Below are 26,765 nucleotides of genomic sequence, written 5' to 3'. Positions count from 1 at the left end.
ATGGATGAAAAGCTAAAACCTGACATGAAAACTGTATACGAGGATGAGAGTCGACGAAGTTGTTACCCGTTGTAGGTCTCGAGCCTGAAGCCGTCTAGCCAAGAGGCATATTTCAAGGCATACTTCCACCGATCGATACTGTCTTGGCTGTGCTCGCCTTTGCAATCAATATCGAGGTGAGCTTTGAACGCCTTTGCAATAGGTCCGTTTTCATTCTGAAGGTCTTCTGCTGAGACTCTGCGCAAATCTTCCGATTTCACGTCAAAGAACACCGGGATAATCACATGGTCATTGGAGGACCGGCAACATTCCACGGCTTCCGCAAGCTCGTCTAGGCACCAATGAGAAGCAGCATAATCTTCAGTGAATATGGCCACAAAAACGGTTGCTGCGCGGGCGGCTTCCAGCATTTCAGGACGAACGTTCCCTCCTTTGGGAAGCTCCTCTGCGTCAAAAAATGCTGTGATCCCACGTTGCTTGAGACCGACGTAGAGATGACTGGCAAATCCACGCTTCATTCGCAAGCCACGATGGTTAATGAACACTAGATGCGTACCAATAACCTGGGCTGCTTTAGGCATGCTCATGGCAGAAGAACTTGCCATTGGAATGGTGATTCACGTCCCTCAAAGAGAACTAGGCTAAGATTTGGAGCGAAACTCAAAAGCTAGGGAGAAACTAGACGAGGAGGAGAATATATGAAGCTAGGGAGAAACTAGACGAGGAGGAGAATATGTGATCCAGAAGTGCTTGGAGTGGGGAGTGGGGGGGTGAATTTATGGTGGAGCAAAGGAAGGAGCAGAGAAAGCTCACACACGCTCAAAGGAAGGAGTAGAGAAAGCTCTGCCATAGAAAAACAACCTCCACTTTGGCAAAATGCAAATCTCCCACCCAAGATTTTTCCTGCCCAGCTTTCAAATATGGTAGGTGGTAGCTCAAGCATGGCACCGCCCAAACACTTTTCATGGCACTTGGTCATTGCTTTCCAAGATGGGACGGTGGGGTTGTCTACAATCTCCAACAACTGTTTTTCGAGAAACAGTTAGGCTGATACTATGGGCTGATACTATGGGCCCTGACTCCACAAAGATTTACTTTGGACCATGGGGCCCTACATGTCCTCCCACTAAGGGAAGCTAGGGCACAAGCACATTTACAAACGAGCACTAGACAAACACATAAATCTTTAAAATCAAGCAAATCAGAAATGGCCATGTGGTTATCATCTATTCTTGACCGCCTCCAATTTTTTTTACCACCCAAGAAAAATCCTCTGCCCAAACTTTATTGGGATGCCACATAAGCACGTCCGCGCCCATTTGTGAAACCATTTGAGGGCGAACAATCGAAATGACAGCATGCTATTCGCGGATGTCATCTTTGTTGGGATGCCCACGCCCGTTTGTGAATCCTACCTTAGCAGCAAGAATAGGACTAGGGCAATCCAAAATCTTAGCCAGGATTGGACCATAAAAATCATATAAATGCTGGTATTTACAAATAAAACACCAAATTCTTGCCCTTAAAATTACAGGCAACCTGAAATCCGAACCAAGATTTCTCAATTTCAGTCGCTATTTTTACACTACAAGCCGATTTCTGTGAGCACCGGAGCAGGCCAAGGTGCCCCTAGATAGAGCCAAACAGGCACCTACTTAGCAAGGCGATGGCCCATCGTACAAATCTTATCCTCGCAAGGTCAATTAGGGTGCTCCTCGGTAAAGAAAAATGAGTGATTGACATGGTAAAGCTCGTTGAGGATTAGGGAAAGACTTTTGGTGGTGGAAGGGGTGGTACAAGTCTCTTGACAACTTAGTTAAAAATGCCCACTTGAGAATTGTCTAATGCCTTTACTAGCCAAATTGGATCGTCCCACTCAAGTGTCCTTAACAACCCAAGGTTTAATGTCAAATGAATGTCAAATTTTAGAAATACCTTCAAATTTACTTGCAAATTTCAAGGCATTTTAATTTTAAAAGATGCCTTAAAGTTTTCAACTTCAAGGTTTTTGTATCTATTATGAAAAATATTTTCTATGAACACCTTTGATGGACACAACCAAGCAAACCACCCTTTTTTAAAAATAAAATAAAATAAAGTTGGCCTTCTTTGTTGAGTGGCGAATGGCTCACCTTCTCTGTTGAGTGCTGTGGACCACCAGATGGACTCGTAGAGGCTACCGTCGCCTCTAAGCCCTTTCCTCCCTCTCCACTTGCATAGATGCACACAGTCCTTCCATGCTTGAACCATTCCGATGGTAAGGTCGGACCCAACGATCTTGATGGGAAACATCGAGAAGAGTTTGTCGTCATGCCGCGCCATTGCTCCATTTTCTTAATTTCTCTTTGATTTTACTTTTGAACCAATCGAATCTCTGTCGATTGGTAACCCCTACCCCCAGCGGTGTGCCTAGGTACCTGATTATTTCCCCTCTGGGTATCATTTGGACCCCTAGTCCTTTCACCCACTCCTCTGGCAGGTTAGGATTCGTTCTAATCAGGAAGGTCTTCGACCAACTGCACCGGGAGCCCGAGGCTTTGCAGAACACGGCCTTTGATTCTACTTGCTGCAACTTCATGCTTCAACATATGAATCAGGAGGACAGTACAGATAGCAAAGAGTAGGGGCATCAATGGACAACCTTGCCTGATCGATCTGCTCAGGTCGAATCTGCCCATCGCTTTGCCGTTAATACAAAGAACTACAGCGGCATTGCCAAAGAGACAACTAACCTTACGAATGAACTTCGGCCCAAACCCCAGTTTCTCCAACACTAGCAAGATGAAGTCCCACCTTACTCGGTCATAAGCCTTGTCAAGGTCGATGCCAAATAAGAGGATATTTCAACCGGAGGACGAGGCATGGTCAAGCTACGGCTACATTCAATATGTTTTTGTAGATGTCACGACCTCTGACGAACCCGTTCTGCTCCTTATCCACCACCCCGTAGCAAACTTCTCTTATCCTAATCGCCAGCGCTTTAGTGATTACCTTGTAGGTAGTACTCAGCATTGTGATTGGCCGCCAGTCCCCCACGTTGAGTCTGCTCTGTCGTTTTGGAAACAGCTTCATGAGACCCGAGTTCACGTCTTCCAAAAGGTCACCTTGGATGACGGCTGAGTTTGCCATGTTGGTGAGGTCTTGATGGATGAGGTCCCAAAAGGCTCTGTAGAACTCGACCGTGAGCCCGTCGGACCCGGGGCTTTATCAGCTACCAAGGTATTTAAAGCTTCCTCCAGTTCTTTAGTGCTAAAGGGCCGCCCAATGCGATTTCTTTGGTACTCCGACACTCGTGGTGAGATCCCTTCCATTAACTGTTCCATGCAGGCACGCCAACCGTCATCTTGAATGGCCTGCTTACCACAATTTCACTCAGGCCCTGTCGGAATACCTCCGCTATCTGCCAAATGTCGGTCACTACATCCCCCTCAACATTAAGTACCTTATCTATGGACTCTCTTTGTTGATTTCGCTTCAGGGCTTTAGAGAAGGTTTTGGAGGGATAGCAGTCCCCTACCCGCAGCCACAATTGATGACTCTTGATTCGTGCCTTCTCCACTTCATTAAGCTCCCAATCATGCATCGCAATCTCCACTTTGGCTTGCAGACTTTCTATGATTTGGTCTGTTGGGCTGTCAGCAGCTGCCGCCCTCAGAGCCTCCCTGGCAGTCACGAAGGAGGCTTTTCGTTGTTGGCCGTTGTCCTTGAGAGCACGATCCGCCTCCTTCGCTTTAGATACTACCCTGCGGATAGCTAGGTCCTAATTTCAGCAAGGGTCTAGGCTTCCTGGCTCAGTCGGTCGATCCTTCCAGCACTTACAAATGCTCCGGCAAAACTCCCTTGAAGGGTATGTCTCTGGGTCTGTCAACTTGACACGGCACCGAGAACTTCCAAGACATTGGAACATGATTGGAGAGGGCGGTGGAGATAATGCATCCCCCTGAGAACGGTCCTCTCATCCACCAGCCTTCGCCCGACGTGTAGATTCTATCTAGGTGGCCCGCCCTGAAGTTCTGACCCAATCTCCAATTGTTCCAGGGGAATTCGGGCTTCATTTTTGAAGTTAGGTCGCAAACATCCACTAGAGCGGTTTCCACAGTCATCTCTTCGCACGCCTCCAGTTCTCCCCCTATAATCACTGCGCCAAGGTGAGACTGATCCTGGAGCAACTCGGTACAGTTCCAATCGCCACCAAGGAGCCAGTGATCATCCTTCACTTCATTTTTCAGCACCCGCCAAAGTTGGGATCTCTCTTGGGCCAAGTTCAGGGCATAGATGCTACCTACATTGAAGGAGAACCCATCTTTACACATCCTTACCCCAATTACCCAACCCTCCTGCCCCCTAAGGATCTCCCGGGGGTGAAGCGATCTATGGACAATCACAGCCTCCCCTCCCCTCCCTCTACTCGGGCAATTGACATAACAAACAAATCCTAATTGCTTGAACGCAATCCACCAGCCATCCTCGCACCCACATTTGATTTCCTGTAGCATAATTATGTTTGGCTTGCACCTCCGAATAACGTCCAGGCACCCCTTTTGTTTGGATTTGCTATAGCAGCCTCTAACATTCCGGCAAAGCATGTTGATCCCCGTGACAACCTCCTTACGTGGACTTCCGTCCCTGTTGATCTGATTAGTGGGTGAGGGCCTTATACGCATCCTTGAGGAAATTGAATCTATTTTCCCTACTTGTCGAAGCGCCTCTTGTAGCATCCTTGATCCTTTTCGAGAGTCCCCTGTGCACCACTCGAACTGTGCCAGACCCTTTTTCCTGCTGCGTAGGCTTCTCCTCAAGGGCTCTTTTTCAATGATAGGCATCCAGAAGCACCTCCTCGTCTTCACCATTGTTCTAGGGGAGTGACTCTTCCTGCATGCCCGATTTCTCCACAAGGGGTGTTGAGCTCTCTTTCCCCATGTCTTTCCCATCGCGATTGGAGTGTTCCTGTACTATTGCCTCATGCGAGGGTGCTGAATCACACACTTCCTTACAAGGAGATGCCTTACCTTTCTTTCCGACAAGTTGCCATTGATCTCGATGGGGGGAGGATATAACCTCCATCTTGCCATTGATTTCGATGGGGGGAGGATATAACCTCCAAGCAAACCACCCTTATGGGTGTTGGGCCCCTTTCCCTTCACCATCCACACTAGCCATAGAGCCTACCCAATGATCATTACTTTACCTTTGGCCATAGCCCAAGACACAAATTAAGACTCCATTATCCTTGAATGCTACTCTTAATACCTATTTCATTTATTTTGGACAAATATGCTCTTCAAAATAAATTGTATAATTACTTTTGAATACAAATTAAGAAAAGAGGATCCTCTAAATTTTAAAAAAATATCTAAAAATTTAAGTTTAAAGAAAATACAAGAAAATTTATAATAGAAAAGCGATCTTAAAACTAAACAAATTTTGAGAGCATTATCAAATAGAGTAAAATTACAAAAGGAGTTGATGACATTACATAAGATTAATTTACCAGGAGAGTCATATAAAATCTCCAAGACTTAATAATGGTATGAATAAACACCTTACAACATTTCAAAAAGGACCATGATTTATATCCTCTGTGTTAGAAGCCACTTGTCTTATGCTTGCCTATAAAATTGTCCTCATTTAGAACATATTTCTTAAATATTGTCAAGGAATGAGCAATTCTTCTCTGCAAATCATTTTGTCTTCATACAATGGATGCGACTTCATCATAAGAATGTGGCCAAAAGCATGCGCTAGTCAGAAAAGTGCAATCAATCTACTTAATTGGAGTCCCATTCAAGTCCTTGAAACCTTTTATTCTTTGGAGCTCTTACTTCTCTTGGAGCTTATGAACACACAAAAATTATGGTGTTAATGGTTCATGTGCTCACTTGTGCTCCTTGCAAGCTCTTTTTCATTGAGTAACTCACTCTAATATACTCATCATACCTTGCTCCAATTGAGATATTATTGAGAAAAGCTCCCTTTCAAATATGAAGTAATATGAGTGCAAAAGCAATATGAAGTGCACATAAACTATAAGGTGAGATCAAAGTAGTAGCAACTAGAAGGAAGGCAACTTTTACAATGAAAATGACATGAGACGAAATTGCATGGCTATAAGGTGAGAGTAATTATAACGTGATGAGAATGATTTGCCAAAGATGTGTAAACTCTGAGGAGAGTAAAAGAATATGAGAATGAAGCAAAAATGGAGTAAATAAAGAAGTGCTTCCCTAATGACTAGGAGATGAGAATGCTCTACATACCAAGTTGCGGGTGAAAAATAAAAGGTATTAAGTTTGTCAAGTTTCCCTTTTTTTTTCCCGGTTTGTGATGAGTGGCAAGCACCCTCGACGTGGTCGTAGCGTCATGGTGAGGGGTGCATGGTTGACATACAGAGTGTGCATGGGTCAACAGTCTCATTGAAGAGACCTTGTTGCGACCCCCCTAGGTGTGAGGCCTTTGAGTGTGAGGATATAAGTGGATAAGGGGGAGCTAGGGCACAAGCACATTTACAAACGGGCCCTCGAGTTGCTGCAGAAGGGGTTGGTGCAAAGGGAGTAGAAGGGGCTGTTATTGCTACAAAAGAAGCTGCTGCAAGACTGTGTGGGAAGGAGCTGTAGAGGCAGGAGGATGGAGAGCATGAACCAGCAAGGGGGTTGAGAATTTGTTTCAATGAAGGAAGGGAAGGCTGCCTTTTTTTTTGGGGGGGGAGTTGTGCTTTAAACATGGGAATTCGTGCCCGTTTTGGCATAGAGGGTTGGCTCCCTTGTAAATTGGTGGGTTGCATGGGGGCTAGAGTTCCTGCAATGGCAAGCGGTGCCATGGTTCATGCATGGCCCTCCATATGTCCCCACTAGCCGCCATGTGCCATGTGCCACCTCATGGGCTTCCATGTGTCCCATGCCACATGGCATGGCTGCCACATCAGCATGCCACTTCAAATTGGGTGATCAATACTACTATGATTTTACTTATGTTCACCCTTCTGGAAGTTAGCCCTATTCAAAGGGCTAGGGTGAGTTTGAGTGTGGTTAGCCTTCTCACATAACCAGCCTATTTGTTTGTCTTGTCTTGTCTTGTATCTCTTCAACTCTTTCATGTTCACAGGCCCACACCCAAGGCTTCTACAAAATTCTCTTTAATAGTTTATGGGTCAGTATAATTCTATGCATTTGATTTGGTCCCATGTTTGGGTATTCGGGTGGGGTATGGTCTTTACGTGTCTCATATAGTAATCTGTCTCAACTTGTGGGACACTAATGCCCATAATCCCTTCAATGGGGGTCGACCCTCAAATGCTAGACCCTAGCCAACTAGTACCTAACTGAACAGTAGGAAAACATATGCATTCTTTTCACAAACATCCTAAATTTAAAGATCTTGAAATTTCCAAAATTTAAGATATGGAATAAATGAATTACCAAGCAAGCGGATATGTGTTTTGTGAAGAGAAGTGACAGTTCGAGTTGCTACCATTAAAGAGTTGTCCTAGGCATTGAGTTTGTTGTGTTTCTTGAGAGCTGCCCTTTTGCATGTTGCTACCTAAGAACTATCCAGTCTTCATGCTGCATTATGATTACTCTTAATGCTCAGTCATGACCAGCCTTCATGCTCAGTTTTGCACAGTCAGGTGCTCTCATTTCACAGACAATGTACAGCTTTTGACAGTCCCAATTCAAGTGAGCAAGGATAGTTTAGGTGTAGCCAGCTCAAGTGTATTTTGAGCAGTCCACTCAGCTCCTACATCAGGGAACTAGTCTTTTCTTGCATGCAGTTTTTGCTAAGTCTCTTAATCTGCGTAGAATACTAGTAATAAACAGTATTATGGAATTAATTTGGAAACAGGGATCTACTGCAGGCCTCTTCCCTCAGGACTAGAGGGAGTTGTTTAATCCCACTTCACGGTGAGTATATTGTGTAGTTTGGTTTCAAATCTTTATTCTAATCCTCCTTTGTAAGTGTTTTTTGACAAAAAGGACCATGTATTGGAGATGGCAAACTCTCAAAGGGTTCAAAGTACCAAGGAAGGATGGTGGAGTTTGGCAAAGTTTAGTCATCCAAGGTCTTGAGGAATGATTGCCATTGGTAGGGGCAATCCCATGACTGAAGATGACCATGATAATGCTCCAAATTATTGTTGTTTTCGTTAACAGATCTATGGAGAAGTTGAAATGAATAATGAAAAGGATGAGAATGAGGGGATAGGACCCCCATATCATAGTTACTAGGGAACGGCATTCCGACATCCGGAACGCCGTTCTAGGAAGCAAGGCAGAACCGGAACGTGGCCCCGGAATGTCAAAAAAAAAAATCTATTTGAAAGTTTCAAATGGGTATTTTAGAGCTTATATAGAAATATTAAAGCTGTAAAATGTTAGTTTCTTTCATTTTCTACCATAGTTTTATGTCATATCATGATGTGTCGTGTATGAGGTCACGTTTCACTTCCCGTTCCCCCTTCCCGGAACGTTCCCGTTCCAACATCCAAATTTCTGGAATGTTCCCGTTCCCAGGTAACTACAATGATACATTGGTCAAAAATCCAGTCTGGTAATTTATTGTTATTAATAGTGCATGCCAATATAGTTTTCAATGTCAACATGTCTAATCTAGAGAAGTCCCACAACAATCAAAACTACTTCAATTAGAACAAAGAAACTGGTGATATATCTGTTTAAGAAAAAAATTTCAGCTTACACTCTTTATATTTGCTTGTGCAGGTGATGGAATCTTCCCAACAACACTACTGACCTGAAAAAGCACTTCAATTAATATTTATTAGTACTTAGCTCTTAAAAGATAAAAAAATTCCAAACAGTTAAAATAGAAGCAAGAAGTAAGAATCCAAAAGGTGGCATACACATATTCTCAGGAAATCTTTTTATGATTGTCTATGTGCTCGTCAGATAGATTCCTCTATTTACTTGTCCTATATCGACATCTTTTGATATTGTAATTGCATGTTTCCTCTTTGGGGACTGCTTCTTGTAATATAAACATACATAAAGTTCCCTCCTTAATGAGCCTTCATTGATTTTGTCAGGATCAATGTAAAAAAGATTATCATGTTGCAGCTTTGGATCCATCTTCACACAAATCGATCCTGAGTGTCCACCTGAATCAAGCCATCGAGTCTGATATACTTAGGATTTATTTTTATTGTAGTCATTTTAACCAATTCGCCCCTCTCCCTCCCTTTCTCAAATCTATTCTAACTTCTCAAACTCCCTCCTCTCTTGCTCAACTCACACCTCAATCACACCCGCAAACACGTTCTAGATCCAACTTCCCATGTGATGTTTTTATCTCAATCTTGAGTGCCTCTTTTCTAAATAGATAATGGATAAATTTCTTTCCAAGTGCATCATTCCTAGATCCAATTTCCATACTATGTTTCCTCTCTTGAACTTTAAAAGAATTCTCCTCAAGGAAACCGCTCACATTTGGCACAAAAGATCACAAGGCATTTTACCATGCACTAGATAGATCACACCATCTCTGCCTTATTCTTACCAGGCGATGAAAATTATTTCCGAATGGGATGGCGCCTTTTCACAAACAAATAACCACAATGGGGATGCATATGTTTTCCAAATGGCATCATGCCTCTCCACAAATGAACAATCACAATGGGGATGCAAATAAGCACCGAGTTGCTAGGGTTTCCGTTAAAACAATAAAGAGCTGAGTTGCTAGGGTTTTGGTTAAGAAAATATGGCCAATAGTACGAGTCTCTGAATTCAAACGTCATGATTCTAAGTGATGACCGATTTTGCCCCTATATGTGTCACACGCATCATTACTAATTATAATACTCCTATTTAATCTATTCCTAGATTAAGATATTGTGTTGGCTTTAGTACTACTAATTGTTCAATGCCAAGTCAAGTAATAGTCACCAGCATCTCAGCTATCTGCATAGATATCTTGTATTCTCTCTCTCCATGCCTCTTCTCTCGCTCTCTCTCTCTCTCTCACGCCATGCTGCTCCCTCTCCATGCCTTGTTGCTACTCCTCCTCGCCACACCTCACCATCTCCCTGCCATGCCTCTCCGCCACACCACGCTGCTCCAGCTCCCCGCCATGCTCCCGCTCCCTTCCACGCTAGCTCCTCCACCCTGCCCGCCCTGGCACGTTGCGCCTCTCTTGCGCCTCTATTGCCTGCCGCCTGATGTGCGCCCTCCCCTCATGGCTTTGGTCTACTCACGTGGTTGATACATTTTCATGATCAGGTCTGTGTTAGACTCTACCTACTTGAGATGCGCCGACAGAGAGACACACTGATGCAACAGGCCAGAGAGCAGAATGGACTGATGCCACGGGTCACCATCGACAGATCGCAAACTTTTGTCACACACTTCTATGCATCGGAGTCAGCTACCAATGTAGTTGAGGGAGAGGAGCTTGATGAGATGAGATCATCATGGATCAGTAGTAGGACTATCCACCAAGATGTGGTCAGATGACACACACTCCACGTACGACACAGAGAGCCCAAAGTACGCACGATCGAGGTTGGCCTATCTCATCCCTTCTCAGAGGCGACTACCAGAGACAAGGCATCACCCTTGACGTAGCCCACCGGATCCAGAGATCAAGGAGACCACGCCCTCCCCCACGTTGTTGTATGTGCTTCAGCTATTTTCTTAGTAATGAAACACCAGATTTTTGCGTATTTAGTTTTGCAAAGGATACTAAGTTTGACGATCCACAATTTGTTGTCTCTAAGCTGGATAAAGAGTGGACAGATTTTCTTAATCAGTTTAAAGAGTGTTTATTTGACTCATTGCTAGGGGAACTTCCACCTGAGAGGCTTGAGGATCATGGGATTGATATAGTGCCAGAGAGTAGAGAGAGCATCTTTTATATGGGCTGAAAATCAAATTGTAGCATTTGAGATGCTAAAGGAAAAGCTTACTTTGGATCCAGTATTGATCTTGCCAAATCTTCGAAAAGCTTTTGATGTCCAAGCATATGCATGTGGAAAGAATGGCCTTGGAGCCGTCATTATGCAGGATGGATTGGTGGTGGCCTATGAGAGTAGGAATTTGCAAGATGATGAAAGACATCTGGGAATCTATGAGAAGGAATTGCTGGCTATAATTCATGCCCTTCTTACAGGGAAGCACTATTTACTTGGGTTTGATTTCACAGTGCAGATAGATCATCAGTCTTTGATATGTTTCCCACTCAGAAAAAGTTATCTGAGAAGCATATGCATTGGTCCTATTCCTTATGGATGTTTCACTTCCAGATAGTGCATGTGGAGGGTAAAAAGAATGTAGCAGCTGATGCATTATCAAGGACCTCAGGTTTCCGCAATAACCATTGCCTACCACAGTGGGTTGGATGCAATGAAGGACCAGTATGCTCAGGATGAGGATTTCTCAAGGATTTATGACTAGTTGTTTGATAGTCAGCGTCATGAGCATTATACTCTCGAAGACAGCTTTTTTATGATGCATGGTCGCCTTTGTGTCACAAAGCGTGATAGAAAGTCATGCTCCACTGTATGCAGAACATAGAGGCATTGATGCCACAGTGAATGCAGTGGAGCACTTTTTCTATTGGCCAGACGGGATGTGGATGCTTTTATTAGAACTTGCATCATCGGTTAGAACGTAAAGTTTGACCAATAGAAGGCACCTGGATTGTTGCAGCCATTGCCAATCCCAAATAGACGGTGGAGAGCATGGGGAATGATGGTCTTTGGACTATTATCTTTTGGTTCAGCAAGCAAGCACATTTCATTCCATTGAGGAAGAAAATTACAGCGGATCACATGGCAAGATTGTTTATGCAGAACATTTTAACTATCATGGGATGCCTCAGTCTATCGTTAGTAAAGAGACCTGCGCATGACAAGTCTATTTTGGAGAGGGGTCTTTGAGAATATTGACACTACTTTGAAGTCTTCATCTTCTTTTCATACTCAGACAAATGGGCAGTCCGAAGAGGCTAATTCCACTACACTTTACTTGCTGAAATGATATGTGTTTGAGCACAAGACACAATGGGAGTAGTATTTGCCCTCAGTGGAGTTTGCTTACAATAATATTGTGCATACTTCTACCGAGAAATATCCATTTGATATAGTCGAAGGAGGAAGGAAAGTCTCATCTAAGGATAAGATGTTTGAGGCTGATAAGTATGTTGAGAGCATGGATGTGGCATATGAGAAGGTGAAGCAAGCTCTCCAAAAGACTCAAGCAAAGCAAAAGAAAGCAGCTGATTGTCACCACCATTCGCTAGTGTTTAAAGAAGGTGATTGGGCTCTTATGCATTTTGAAAAGGCAAGGCTAAAAAATAAGGACCGGTTGTTTCCCAAGCTGAGTATGAGAAACTATGGGCCTTTTCATATTTCAGAGAAGATCAATGATGTAGCTTACATGTTCAAGCTACCAGATCATTGGAGGATTCAAGTGCTTTCTATGCAAGTCTCCTTAAGCCTTTCCAGGGGGATGTGTCAGAGGATATGCCTTTTGAGATGCACCCAGAGGTTGAGGAGATGGATGAGATCCTAGTTCCAAAGCTGATTTTGGCACATAAGGAAAGGAAGGTAAGAGGTAGAGTTTTCTGTCTCTACTTGGTGAAATTTTGGGGAATTATTCACCATTGATCCAAAGTGGCTAGAGGAGGATGATCTAGTAGATACACCTCAACTGTTACAACTCTATGTGGAAGCTTTTCTGCTTGAGCCAATTTTGTTGTGGCTTCTTTAGGCTTAGGCTAGCGTAGGTCTGGAGCATTGCCTATTGCTCAAGAGAGGGGTAGAACCTCTGTTGCTTTGATATAGACAGGCTCAGATATCTAGAGGTCGCTTGGTGACATTGTATGTTTATCACCCGAGGTACTATTTGCTGATAGTATATCTACCTTGGGACTTCTACGATCAGTGTACTAGGCTCTCAATAATCATATATGCTATGTCTGTTTGTAATACATGCTTCTAGGATGGTATACACATGTATTTCAGTTATTGCATATCATTGTAACAACCAGATGCAATCGAGGTCACTTGCCATATTTCAAGAGAGGGGTATGTCATGACTCATGAGGGCGTGAGTTTTTGAACTTGCATGCTGGTAGGACCCCAGGGATTAGTGCTGTGGGGGCGAATTTGTGGGTTGGTCCAAAGAGGGGGCAAAGGACCCTTAGAATTCAAGTTGGGCCATTGGTTGGGTCCTAAAAATTGCCTCACTGAGGGGGCAATGGGGGCAAATGAGAAGGGGATACCACATCGCATTCCCCCAAGCTTGGATGCATTTGGCAAAGTTTCCTATGGAAGGACCCAGGAGAATCAAATAAGAAATCACGATGGGGTTGGTTGACAAAAGAAGAGAAAGCAATGGATTCCGTAGGAGGTATGGTTAGTTCTCCGGCTGCGCACCAGCAAATTTCGTTACACACTGTAGTATGGTGGTAAGGATCGTGAGACTAAGTATGGGACTACAATGTACAGAGCTGTTGTATAGACAGTTGTGTATAGAACTGCTTAAGGACGATGAGTTCGACTATACGGAGTTGCAAGCCTGTGTATGGATCGTAGAATATTGTATGGTTGTGTGGGTGCTAAGGTTGAGCACGGACTGTACAGATTGCACTGTGCCGGAATCGTACAGTTGTATGGGTGCTTAGGCTAAATAGGGGCTGTACGGATGCCTAGATCCATACAGATCACTGTAGTAATAGTGTACATACAAGGAAGTACAGGCAGGCTGTCTTTGCTTGTACGAACTGTTGCCATCATGGAAGGGTGGAGAAGATGCTCTCCAATTGGAATGCCATAGCTCATGTATGAGCGTAGTTGGTGGCTCCGAAGTTGTCGGTTAATATTTTATGCTTTCATTTCGGACTTGGAGCACATCAGCAATCCCGTGGGCATTCGTTGGCAGGCAGGGTCTAGAATGGATTGCTAGTAACGGTTCTGGGTTTTTATGCAGGTGCCTGGGACATATTTGGATGGTTATTGTATGCCAGATGAAGGTAGAGCCCAACAGGGCTAAGGCAAAGGGGCATTGATGCCTAATAGAATGTGGAATGCTCTGAATGCAAGAGGATTTGTGATTCGTGATTACTGTGTAATCCTTTTCAGGGTCTTCCAAGTAATAAAGAAATATTGAAAGGGGTGCCAAGGGTTTGGGGCCAATCTATGTCCTTGTCTCTAGAAGGAGCACTTTAGCTCTCAATTTGTATTTGAAATATTTGCTGAATATTATTAATGTGAAAAGCATTGGCTGGTTAGTTGTCTATTACCATCCTCTTGTTGGCTGGTTAGTTGTCTATTACCGCCCTCTTGTTGGCTTTGACAGTGGTTTTAGCATGCCTAGAAAGGGTATTTCGAGAGGACAGTGCTATGACCTTCTTCTTGTACACCACCCACATTGGCAGATGTTTGTAGGTAGGTAACTCCCCTTGGTTCCTTAGGAGACATTGTTTGGAGCAGTAGTTGCTACACGTGTACTCATCAAGTTTTGGTCTCGATTGTTGATCAACCTTTGGCCATACAAGATTTCCTATTTTGTGTGGCTAGTGGCTCATGGTGGCCTTCCCATAGGTCCATGGTTAGAGCAAATGCAGAGGGATGGTACATGCCAGTGCTGTATGGTATGCGACAAGGAGGCAGTTGCCCAATACTTGTCAAGCTATAGATGCATATATGATAGTGCTTGCTTAGGATTGTTGTGAGGACTGATGTGCATATGGAAGCCTCTAGAGATGGTCTCTCCTGAATACTTGGTGGACAGTGAGATATTTGCATGCTGGTAGATCTAGGATTTTAATGCCACCCTCTTGATAGCTCGCCCAAAGTTCTAACTTGTCTTTAGAGGATAGTGTTTGGGGGATAGGTGCAGGCATCACTGTGTGGAATGTTTAGGTCCTCCACACTATTTGTTGGCACCTGCTTCTAGCTTTGCAATGAGCTGGGACCGGGAAGGGCACGATAGCCAGTTTTCGCTTTCAGCGCCTCACAGATAACTGGCCCTTTGTATGGTTTTCAAATATCTAAAAGAGATGTGAATAACTTACAAAAAATAGATTACTGTGTGTGTGTGTGTGCGTGTGAGAGAGAAAGAGAGAGAGAAAGAAAGAAATATATATTAACGTTTGCAAGAGGCCTCGCGGGCCTATGAGACAAAGTGCGAATCCAAGAGGTACCTCATACAAGCCACTGAGGGTTGAAGCAAAAGGTTCACTAAGACCCTTGCTGAAAACTGAAAGTAAAAGCTAAAACGCTAACATGTTTAGCTAGTGAACAAAATACTAGAGTAGCAAAGTAACAGAAGCGTGTCAGGCACTCAGGGCTAACACTCCTAGTACATGCTCAGGTTCCATATATCCAGGTAACCTGGTGGCACTCTGATGAGATGTGAGAAGCTCTCATATCTGTGTCTATCGAGCTGTCTCTCCCTTTATTGAATGGAGCCTTGGAAGCATTACCTAGCTTCCCTGCTTTCTTAAAGCTGTTAGACTTACTGCTCTTGTAATCGCCATTGGTCTTTCCAAGCAATAACGCATTTTCAATTAGTTGAGACATGTTGGTTACCCTTGTCTTTGTGCAGCAGTCTCTGATTTGTTTGGGTAACCCACAGTAGTAGTTTTCAATTTGCTCCAACAAAGGCACATGCTGTTAAGAGCTAGCAGGCAATAGGGCTTCCCAAGACTTTTTATTATACTCTTCTAAGTTATGACAATTGGCTGCATCCAACTTATGCTATGCTGTCATAACATCCACCTCAAATGTAGTGGTCAGCCCAGTAGCTGAGAATACCTGTTTGAACTAAACCCAATTGGTCAGTGCTTTGTTCTATAGCAACAAACTACTCCACCACTCTAAAGCATTTGCCTTTAGAAAGGTGGCTGCCTTATGCATTTTAGAGGACTCAGTGAAGTTTCCTCCTGAAAAGGCTGCATTAAACTGCTGCACAAAAGTCAAAGCCTTCAACCTATCTTGAGTCCCATTGAAGGTCTCAAACTTCACTGCTGTCCCACCTTCCTTGTAATCCTTTACCTTAGCTTTGGGTGTCAAATTGTCATAAACAGGTGGCTGTAAAAATGGAGGATGCATCGCATTACCTCCAGCCTCTGTCCTGCATTGCCACTACCCATTGGAGGGTTTTCCAAACCAACATTGGCATTCCAAATGTACCCATGGGAACTCCAAAATTACCTTGCATTCTTAGCTGCATGCCAATATTTCCATACATTATGTTATGCATTGCAGGTTGCATACCCCCAAACATATTCCCTTGCATTCCTTGCATACCAAGCTTAGCCATTGGGTAGTTTCCAAGCATTCCAGGATTATCTACAGCTTGATCAGCCATTGCTAGGAACACCGAACCACCACCAAAATACCCTGGATGCAAAGAGGGTCGGGGAAAAGCTTGCTGCCCTTGATTTGCATTCTAAAAATTATTCACTTGGCCATGCATATCCATACCAGGTTCATGAAAAGCTTGTTGCAATGGAGCACCTTGTGCATTTGGCATTATTGAGGGCGGTCCATTCAATGGCATCAAACCAATTGACTGTTTTTGGACCCCACTGGACTCTCTTGCATGAGAATGCCTCTCTCTCTCCTTAGACCTCAAAGGAGCATGCATAAACTCAAGAAACCGTGGGTCCTGAGTGAGCTGTGTGAGTGTTCCACTGCACTTATCAATTGTGCCTTAAACAAAGCCTCTACATCCTCGGCCTCTTTTGACCCTTTAAACTGAAAGGCACTCACACCAAAGGGATTTACAACTTACTGTGCCTCAACACTCTGATCATCCTAAGAGGCTCCCTCATGCATAGATTGCTCACCTTGCTCATCTTGAGAGGACTACCCTTCCATATCCCAATCTCCATCAGTGTAAGACATATTTGCTGAGTTTTCCTTGCTGTAATCTGATTATAGTAGGGAATACTTCACCAAAGACAACCATAGCCTCCCCTCCTTAAGAAAGATGGTGATGTCCTGGCAACAGCACCATGAAACCAGCCTTAAAGCCAATAAGAAGTCTATAATAGACAACTAACTAGCCAATGCTTTCACATTAATAATACTTAGAAAATATTTCAAATACAATTTGGGAGCTGAAGTGCTCCTGCTCAAGAACAAGGACACAGATTGGCCCCAAACCCTTGGCGCCCCTTTCGGTATTTCTTTATTACTTGGAAGACCCTCAAAGTGATTTACAGAGTAGTCACAAATCCTCTTGCATTCAGAGCACTCCACATTCTATTAGGCATCAATGACCCTTTGCCTCAGCCCTGCTGGGCTCTGCCTTCATCTGGCATACAATAAGCATCCAAATCTGTACCAGGCACTTGCATAAAAACCCAAACTGTTACTAGCAATCCATTCTAGATCACACAGTTCCCTGCATGCCAACAAATGCCCACGGGACTGCTGATGTGCTCAAAGTCCCAAATGAAAGCATAAAAATAACCAACAACTTTGGAGCCACCAACCAGGCTCATACATGAGCTATGGAATGGAGATACTCCTAATATGGTAGCAAAGTCACTAGGAGTAAATTTTTTGCCAAAATTTAGTCTCCAATTGGAGAGCATCTTCTCCACCCTGCCACGCTGGCAACAGTCCCATACAAGTAAAGACAACCTACCCATACTTTCTCGCATGTATGCCGTACTATAGCAATTTGTATGGATCTGGGCATCCGTACAGCCAATATTTAGCCTGAGAACCCGTACAGCTGTATGATTCCTGCAATCCATATAGTACATGCTCAACCTTAGCACCCGCACAGCCATACAATATCCTGCGATCCGTACATAGGCCTGCAAATTCGTGCAGCTGAACTCATTGTCCATACAGCAGCTCCGTACACAACTGTCCATACAACAGCTCCGTACATAGCAACCCCGTACTCAGTCTCATGATCCATGCCAACATACTACAACGTGCAACTCACTGAATTTGTTGGTGTACAGCTTGAGAACTAGCCATACCTCCTATAGAATCCGTTGTTTTCTCTTCTTTAGTCGACCAGCCCTGTCGTGATTTCTTATGTGATTCTCCTGGTCCTTCCACAGGCAACCTTGCCAAATGCATCCAAGCCTTGGGGGAATGCCATGTGGCATCCCCTTCTCATTTGCCCCCATTGCCCCCTCTAGTGGGGCAATTTTTAGGACCCAACCAATGGACCACCTTGAATTCTAAGGGTCCTTTGCCCCCTCTTTGGACCAATCCACAAACTCACCCCCAAAGCATAAATCCCTAGGGGGAAAGTTTGCACACACCCACCTCCCATGGCCTTGCCCACTTAGCTTTCCAGGGTCCTCCCCACACGCAAGTTCAAAAACTCACGCCCTCCTGACAGTCAAGGTCCCTACTATAGCTCTCTCAAGGGGCAGCCCTCCTAAGCTAAAGCCTCGACGAGGCATACTCCTCCCTGCATGATCTTCGGTAAATGGTCCACAACTTCCCCAATCATCCCACAACTCTAAACCTCTGCCACTATAGGGAGTCCAACAACTAGTCATCCACAAGGTCAAGGAGAACTTTGGGGGTATAATAAACAAAAGATGTTCAAGGCTTGAATAAGGATGGTATTAGGCTAGGCATGAGCCCAAACAGTACACCAAGGGGTTGGGGAAAGGCCAAAACCACTGTCAAGGGTTCCACTGCAGCTCTCTCAAGGGGCAGCCCCGTGCGAAGTCACCGATCCCTTGAGAGTTAATGGATGTCTACGCCTGACGGCTCTATGGATATTTTATTGGATCTAATTCTCCGGACGATTCAGGGCTAATTGTAATTGTTCCTGTTATAGATCCGCTAGGACAATGCAATTTGCTAATTCTTGGTGGCAGCGCAGTGATGACTTAATGATGATGTGCTATTGCGATGATAATGTGGCGATGGAATCGGACACGGTGTGATGATGATGTGGTGGCTAGTTTTCTGGGCCCTTCCCTTAGACCCTCCACGTGAGGGAATGGACCTTGGGTTAAAAACTGCGTTGGTATCAGCGGCTCACGACGGCGAAAGTGGTCCAAAGTTCGGCTTGTGGCGACCGAGGTGCTGAGAAGGCGGGCTCGCAATTGCCAAAGCTGCTAGTGCGGGGTGCAAGAGAGCGCGGTGGAGCAACAAGCGAGATTCCGGAACAAGTGCAAGGGTAGGAGGAGGAAGGAAAGTGGTCTAGAATATATGGAGCGTTATCCAAAGGAAGGGGAGGCAATGCAAACCATGTAAAAGCTAGCATCTTGTTATACGTGTATCTTATCTTGGTAATCTATTCAGTGCATGAGAAAAGCTTGAGCTCAGCTTTCATGGCGACACTCGCCCCTCCTTCCTCTTCCTCCTCCTCCTCCTCTCTTTGCTCCAACCTCCTCCCCAATCCCTTCCCCTTCCTCAAACTCAAGCTCCCCCTCCCCTCCCTTCCCTCCCCTTCCTCCTCCTCCAGAATCCTCTCCCACTACTCTCCCCCCGACCTTTCTAAGAACTCCTCCTTTCGCCTCTCCACTGGCCTCGCCTCATTCGCCCTCTCCTCTGCCCTCTTCCTCTCCCCTCTCCTCCCCCCCCCCCACCTCGCTCACGCTAGCGAATTCAATATCTTGAGCGACGGTCCCCCCCTGGAGTCTCACGTCGTCGACGATGCCGGTGTTCTCAATCGCGTCACCAAATCCGACATTAAACGCTTGCTTTCTGAGTTGGAAGATCGCAAGGGATACCATATTGACATGGTCACTCTGCGGAAGCTGACAGTACCGCTCTCCCCCCTTGCAAAGAAGAACCCACTAGTTGTCTTAGCGAATTAGCTGGCGAGTGTTATCGACTGATGGCCTTTAATCGCTCTCTTGCTGGCAGACCAAAGCGGACATCTTCGAGTTTGCGGACCAAGTTCTGGAGAAGTGGTATCCTTCAATTGAGGAGGGAAACAACAAGGGCTTGGTTCTGCTCGTGACGACGCAGAAAGAAGGCGCAGTTACTGGCGGCCCTGCATTCATCAAAGCTGCGGGAGACAAGGTCTTAGAAGCCGTTGTGGCTGAGAATTTGCCGGGTATGTCAATAATTTTGGGCATACTGGCTTGCCGATGTTGCTCATTACGATCGAGCGTGCTATTTACTCATTCTCGTGATCAATGCGAGTGTGTATGGCGTGCTGACAAATCGAGTGTCTGAACTCGAGCAGCTTTCTAGCGGTGTTAATTATTTCTTTAGATCTCGGAATAGTTCTTTGTGGCTGCTTTTGTGTTGTTCTGGGCCACAAATGAATGGAGGATAAGGGTTCGATTGTAGATATTCTCACTGACTGTGAATTGAGTGCAGTCCTGGCCACTGAGGAGAAGTACAACGAGGCTCTTTACAGCACTGCAAAGCGGCTTGTTGCTGCGCTGGATGGTTTGGAAGATCCTGGGGGTCCAAAGTTTCAGGAGACCAAGAGGGAGTCCAATTTCAAATCTAAAGAAGAGACAGACGAGAAGAGAGGCCAATTCTCATTAGTCGTGGGGGGTTTACTTGTTATTGCTTTTGTAGTGCCAATGGCTCAGTATTATGCTTATGTGTCAAAGAAATAGAATGCTGATTTGTAGTGTTGGATATATAGCAGCATAAAGCTTTCTCGGCATTGAGCGGTAATATATGTTCTCATTGAGAAGAACCATGCATGACATGTGAGCATCTTGTTGCTGTCACTCGTGATACACGACCTGTACCAAGACCCCGGGTTGGTTGATCTCTGAAAGAAGTTTTCTGTTTGCCCTATTCTGGTTTAGTTTTCCACCTTATGTGAGATAATCAAGAGCCAGAACAAGATGATCTGTAACAAGACCCCGGCTGGTTGATATCTGGAATGACTTCTCATTCCGGTTTCTTTTTCAGACACTGTGCAACTTAAGGTATTTGGATTACTTTCATAGTTTAAAAAGTGTTGTAAATGAGGGCTTTGTTTCACCAGATTCGTTTGTGCAGCTTTCAGCTGGATATAATGAGCTTTGGAAAGCCACATTCACTGTGCAATTGTCTTATAAAGAAAAAAGCTTTGTCATTGTGCAAATGCCTGTAGGATGTTTCTAAGATCACTTCGGAGAATATTTTGTATCTTGCCTGATCACTTTTTGCTTGATGAGACTTGGGATGAACCTTGCAACAGCCAGGTATGCTTGACAGAACTCTTGCGCAATGAATCACACACCTCTCGATCGTATGCAATCCCTCACACGAATACAATTTGTTTCTTACGGCTTAACTACCTCTCTAAGTGGGGGAGTAAAGTAATAAGCTTGAGGTGGCAGCATTCCAGAGGGGTGCAGAGGCTTTGAAAAATACTTACCCAGCTATTTTTGAAAGCTAGGAGGCTGCCAAAATGAAATCCAAGGTTTAAGATGTACGGAGCCCTTGATTGCACAGTACAAATATGGCACTGTGCGACATTTCTTATATGCCATTTTCTTGGTACTTTTTTTATAACAAGTGTGTGTGCTAAGTTTCTTATAGAGACTATTATGTCATTTTCTTGGTACTTTTTTACAACAAGAGTGCATGGTGCAAAGTTTCTTATATTAGAGACTATTATGTCATTTTCTTGGTACTTTTTTTACAACAAGAGTGTATGTGGGGAGTCCTAAGAGTTTGTCTTTTTTATGTTGTTTTGAATTATGGTTGTCGTGGTGGTAATTGATAGGCTATGTATACAAGTACGTGGTTAGTCCAATAGGCTTCAATCATTCCTATGTGATTAATATTTGTAATGTGATCAATTTGCAATTTGTAAATTGTAGTAGGTGTTTTGTTTGCTAGATGTAGTTGATGCTATTCCATGAGTTGTTCTTTCTTTGGTGAATCTTGTAGCATGTCAAGGTCCAAGTCTCCAATTAGGAATGTTAGATAATGTGCGGGTTTCCGGCGTAATATTTCTTGTATATATTATAAGAGAGTGTATTGAAATGGCATGCTTTGGTATGATATATTGCTACTATGAATATTGATTGTCTTGAATTTGGTTGGAAATGTCTTGCGATCACCTCAAGCCCTGTTTGTGAAGCTAGGCAGAGTTTAGGCTTACATAGTAGTGAAGTGCCCATCTTGTTAAATGATGTTTTGTGTTAGTGTTTGTAGGATTGTGTGGGTTTAGGCCTATTTCTCCAAGCGTGTTACATTGAATTGCCAAGATGTTGAGGTCATGAGTCTATCCATTTTGCCTTTCACGCACGTGTCTATAAATATGATCATTCTTTCGTGCTTTGGCAAGGTTTAAATTTTCTTTATTACGTACCCTTGAGAGTGCTATGTATATGATCCCATCAATTGGTCAGCTAGTTGGATCAAAAGATTAGCTTGCTAGCGTTAATTTTTATGCAGGATGGGTTATTCTTGTTGCATCGAATATTGTGTTCCTATGATGGTTTAGTTGGTATTTTTTCCAATTTGTATTTCTTTTGTAATCGAGAGGATCTTTATACAATTGTCTTCTTTGTTGACATTTATGAACACAAGTGCTATGACTTGAGAATTGAATTCAGATGATTGTGATCGATAGAAATTTTGTTGTGGTTTAAAAGCTCCATATACAAGTCTATTGGCCGTGTTGTAATTCCCTATGCACAACTCAATGAGTGTGTCTTTTTTAAATTTTATTTCCTGGTGAAGTTCAACAGCCTTGCTAGGGTTATCATGCAAGGAGGAAATTTGGGACAATTTCTGTGTCGTTCATCTTTGGCATGGAAAATACAATTGTCTCCTTTGCTTGTAGAAATATGTGCTCATTATGTGCACTCGTTGGCTTGTTGGTATAGAATAGATGTGGTAATGTTAAGTTAAGCGATGTAGGCTGATAACATATATAATTAATCGTATTTATGTCTTGTTGTTCTTGTATGTTTATTCTAATTTTGTTTAGGATGTTAATAAATGCTAGATCATCTTGTTGCATGACGGTCGTAAGATGGTATCATTTGATGTGGTCCTTCTAAAAGTTTGCTTTGAACGGATTTTTCTTGTTGAAAGACCCACTTGTCACGAACATGTGGTAATTGGTATAGGTATGTAGTTATTATACTGTCTAGGCCTTCAAAAGGAATGCTATGCACGTGTATGATCACACACCAGGAATCTAAATAGCCAAACTCAATATGTAGAAATAATATCTCAATTTGAAGTAGTATATATTCATATAAAATCGTAGCATGAGTGTCTTTGTGCTTTGAATAAAAAAAACATGGCTATCTCTACAAGTCACGTAAGTCGAGCTTTTTACATAGCTCAATGCCTTGTCGTTATCACTATCGTTGTAGAGGATATTGCCAAGCGTGTAGTTATTGGTAGCCTTTTCTATTGTACTTTTCAGACAATCAACAAGTTGACAAATGGAGCCATGCATTGATATCGTTCTTGTTTAATGTTCTCCTCAACAAATCTCCATGCAACTTTTATTGCTTTAGAGCTAGCATTGTATATGTTTACAAGATGAACTTCTTGTATCCCCATAAAATCTAATGTCCCAATGATCTAATTGATTTCTCTTGAGATTATGAGGATACCTTCTAAGGCAGAGTCAATTTTATTGTCTATGATTGGTGGTTGTAAGCTAGATAGCCAGTTAAATGTGCCACCCAACCATGTATAGCAATATCCATAGAATGATGAACATGATCGTGGATCTCCTAACCATGAAACACCACTATGTCCTTCTATACTTGTAGTAGATCCATCATATGAAAGTGTAGCTATACTTGTTCTCTGGAGATATAGCATTGCTTATCGTGCAATGGACCAATGTTCTGGTCCAGGTCTCCAAACCTCGATAGCATCAAGCATAATATAGAAAGTCGAGCCTATATAAGAAACCTAAGTGAGTTAACTTTTCCAAGCTCACTACATATTGAGTACGTTCAATAAATGAAGGGCTGAATGAGAGTATAAAATCATATAAGTTCTCACCAGTCACTATCTCAACACGTCTATTGTTCTCAAACCACTGCATCTTAATGTTAACGAAGCTCTTCATACTACCATGGTCTTTTAATCTGTAGATTTGTCTCATGAGCTCATCTCGCAATTCATATAGATATTCAGCAATTGTACTATGATTAAGTACTACATTTTCAAACAATGAAAACACTGATGAGCTTGCCGTTTGTCATTTTGATGTATAGTTTTGGCATGCTTGAGATTTTTACAAAACCAATATATGTCCAATAATCCGCTAGAGGAAATTCCCAAGTAGCTTCAACTTGGTATACTAAAATTATCTTTAGACTAGCCAAAGCGATGATCATGCGAATGAAGCCTAACTTCTTATGCATTCTTGCATTTTGAAAGAAGTGTTTAGTGATGTTCTTCTCGCAAGAACTATTATAAAGAAAGTCTTTAAAATTAGCCATAGGACCTACATAATAAACAATAGAAATAGATGCTTGCTTAATAGATGTTCAACAGTGTATAAATGCCAAAAGAAAGCACAAAAAAGAGCTATCACATATACAAAATATTCAATGGAGCAACAGCATACTATGAGTTTATATACAATAGAGTAGCATACTATGAGTTTATATTATGTCAATTTGTTTTGGTACATCGAGAAACTATTTTGGGAACACATTGTAGTCCATTTCTTCTCTTGGCCACATACACATTTCAAGATCAATTCTCCATGATGAAAATAGATAGCATGGAGTATCTAGTGATATGCACTCCTTTGGATCCTTTTTAAGCATGGCTTTGGATATGTATTTGATTAGTTTAACATTTGTTAACCTCATATGTCTACTCTTGTACTTAAATCCTTCCCAATTGAAAAGTTTACTTTATGAAAATATAATTCGAGAATCAAAAGTTCACTTTTTGGCACTATCATTTCCACATAATAAATTTCACAATCTGTCTCTAAAATGATGCACTACTAATGCAAAAACTTCGATTAAATCCTACTTTTGTACTTCTTTTTAACAATGCTATTCACGTTTAAAAAAAATCATGAGTTATTAATTTAAATCCGTGAAAAATCACTTTCAAAATAAAGACTTATTAATATAATTTAATCCAAAAGAATGCACTTAAATTTTGATGTAAAAAACTATAACACTCTTGAAGTCCCAAAAAATTTAAAGGTTAAAATAGGCAAGAGGCATAGAAGACTCTTTAAATGTGCTCCAAAAATAGTAATGGCTATGCTTGTAATTTTACAATGTCATATGTTTACAAGAAATATTGCTCTCCATGAGTCTTTGTACAAAGGAGTCTAACACGCAGCCTTTTCAATAACTCAATTCTGCCTTTACAAATGTGTTAAGTATAAATAGGTAACTAGTTTGTTTGAATGTCCGATTCATCGTCACTTGTTGCTTGGATGCTTGAATGGTATTGTCATGGGCATTCTTCATTTGCGCTATCTGCTTCTACTTCCTCCTTAGCGAGCATCTTCAAAAACTCTGTAATGTGTGAAATAATGGGTAGTGGTATTCTTATTTTTTCTTCTACATCATATCCCATGTGCTTCCTTGTTTTCTTTGTCCTTGATTTCCAAGATACTATGACTGTCTCTGTAGAAAGCTCTAAAACTGCTTCATGGTTTGGAACCCATTCCTTTTTCAAACAGCCAATATACAGTGTATTGTTATCGTGGTTCTCCTTCCTACCCCTTGGCTCATACCATAGTGTTGTAAATGTTACAACTTTTCCCTTGTCATCCATGCTCACGTCCACCACTTTTGCAACCCAGAACTTAACATTCTCATGCTCATCGTCCGATGGTCGAACTGCAATAAAGTAGTGGATGTCTATGTCTACTTCTGGCCTAAACTCTCTCTTCCTTGGACCACAATATGGACATGGGAGTAGCGAATCAATCTCATTCTCAAAGACATCAAATGATGGGCGCAAGTCGTTACCAACGTTCAGCCAAAATAAAGGCCGTTTTGCCTTGGCATCATCTCCTCGCATTTTCTCAAGGTCCTTTATCAATTGATAGGTCTTCCTAATTATAGCAACAGTGTGTTCCTTCCAAGAGGGCTTCCAATCAGGAAATCTACGAAGCATTTCCTCTTTGTATGAAATAAAATATTTTAAGCCTTCTATTTCACCTTTAGATTTCTCGCTGATTTTTTTTATAGGAGCCCATATTGGATGCATTTCTTTGCTCAGGATTGAAGTTAAGAGACAGTAAGGTTCTTTGGGTTTCCATATTGTATCATGAGAATAGTGTTGCCACTGCATCACTGGTTTTTCACACTTTAAGAAAAAGCGAAAGTAGTGTGGAGCGCTATGACCAATCAGGGCATCACTACCTTTTTGTATGAGGTAGAATAAAGCTCTTCCAATCATATATCCTTTCAACCATGGAGCATACTGTACCTTCCTTGCGACCACCAACTTGCCTTCCACATTTTCTTATCAAGTCATCCATCATCTCTATGTCCTTGTGTTTTAGCTCTCTTGAGACTGTGCTAAAAACCTAATCAATATTCTCATGTGTGTGTCCAACCAACAAAAACCCAACTTCAATCTCATTGAAGATTTGATGAGCGATTAGCATTGAGCAAAATGCAAAAAAGAGTACATTCTTATTCTCTCATCCGCAATTGTCTGCCTATATTCTCAAATTTGCTAGTAGGTGACCTTTTTCTGCATGTACACTGTGAATTGCCTGCATAACTGACGTTACAACTTGATTGCTATCATGTAGATGCAAGGAATCAATCCATATGTCTGTAAAAAACTTAAATCCATGCACTAACACTCCGCATAGATGTGTCTTCAAAAAGTATTTTCCTTGTAGCTTAGGTGGAGTATTTATGAATCGAGGTAATGTTGTTGTGTTCTG

General features: G+C 42.7%; 2 protein-coding genes across 2 annotated transcripts in view; one reads left to right on the top strand and one right to left on the bottom strand.

Annotated features, from left to right (window-relative positions):
* LOC147885586 (disease resistance protein ADR2-like) overlaps positions 1-609 on the bottom strand; it is a 35,653-nt gene extending 35,044 nt beyond the window's left edge. Inside the window, exon 1 of the mRNA XM_087396155.1 lies at positions 67-609. Coding sequence (XP_087252281.1) covers positions 67-605 — 539 coding nt within the window. The 5' untranslated portion in view covers positions 606-609. The remainder of the gene's footprint in view (positions 1-66) is intronic.
* Positions 610-19,164: 18,555 nt separating this feature from the next.
* TLP18.3 (thylakoid lumen 18.3 kDa protein) lies at positions 19,165-20,826 on the top strand. Its single transcript, XM_087396704.1, has 3 exons — positions 19,165-19,710; positions 19,814-20,006; positions 20,276-20,826. Exons 1-3 carry the CDS (start codon positions 19,276-19,278, stop codon positions 20,521-20,523), a joined length of 876 nt encoding a protein of 291 aa, XP_087252830.1. The 5' UTR covers positions 19,165-19,275; the 3' UTR covers positions 20,524-20,826.
* The last annotated feature ends 5,939 nt before the right edge of the window (positions 20,827-26,765 follow it).

The sequence above is a fragment of the Dipteris shenzhenensis genome, chromosome 25 (assembly GCF_047967505.1).
Source record: "Dipteris shenzhenensis isolate YYH24624 ecotype China chromosome 25, Dip_SZ_1.0, whole genome shotgun sequence".
NCBI lineage: Eukaryota > Viridiplantae > Streptophyta > Polypodiopsida > Gleicheniales > Dipteridaceae > Dipteris > Dipteris shenzhenensis.
The sequence above is the reverse complement of the archived record's forward strand: the minus strand, read 5'-3'. Positions and strand labels throughout refer to the sequence as shown.

Excerpts from the sequence above, each read along its gene's own strand:
- TLP18.3 (XM_087396704.1), top strand. The coding sequence starts at position 19,276 with ATGGCGACACTCGCCCCTCCTTCCTCTTCCTCCTCCTCCTCCTCTCTT. Across the intron at positions 19,711-19,813 it reads TCACTCTGCGGAAGCTGACA|ACCAAAGCGGACATCTTCGA; the intron begins GTACCGCTCTCC and ends TCTTGCTGGCAG. Across the intron at positions 20,007-20,275 it reads TGTGGCTGAGAATTTGCCGG|TCCTGGCCACTGAGGAGAAG; the intron begins GTATGTCAATAA and ends AATTGAGTGCAG.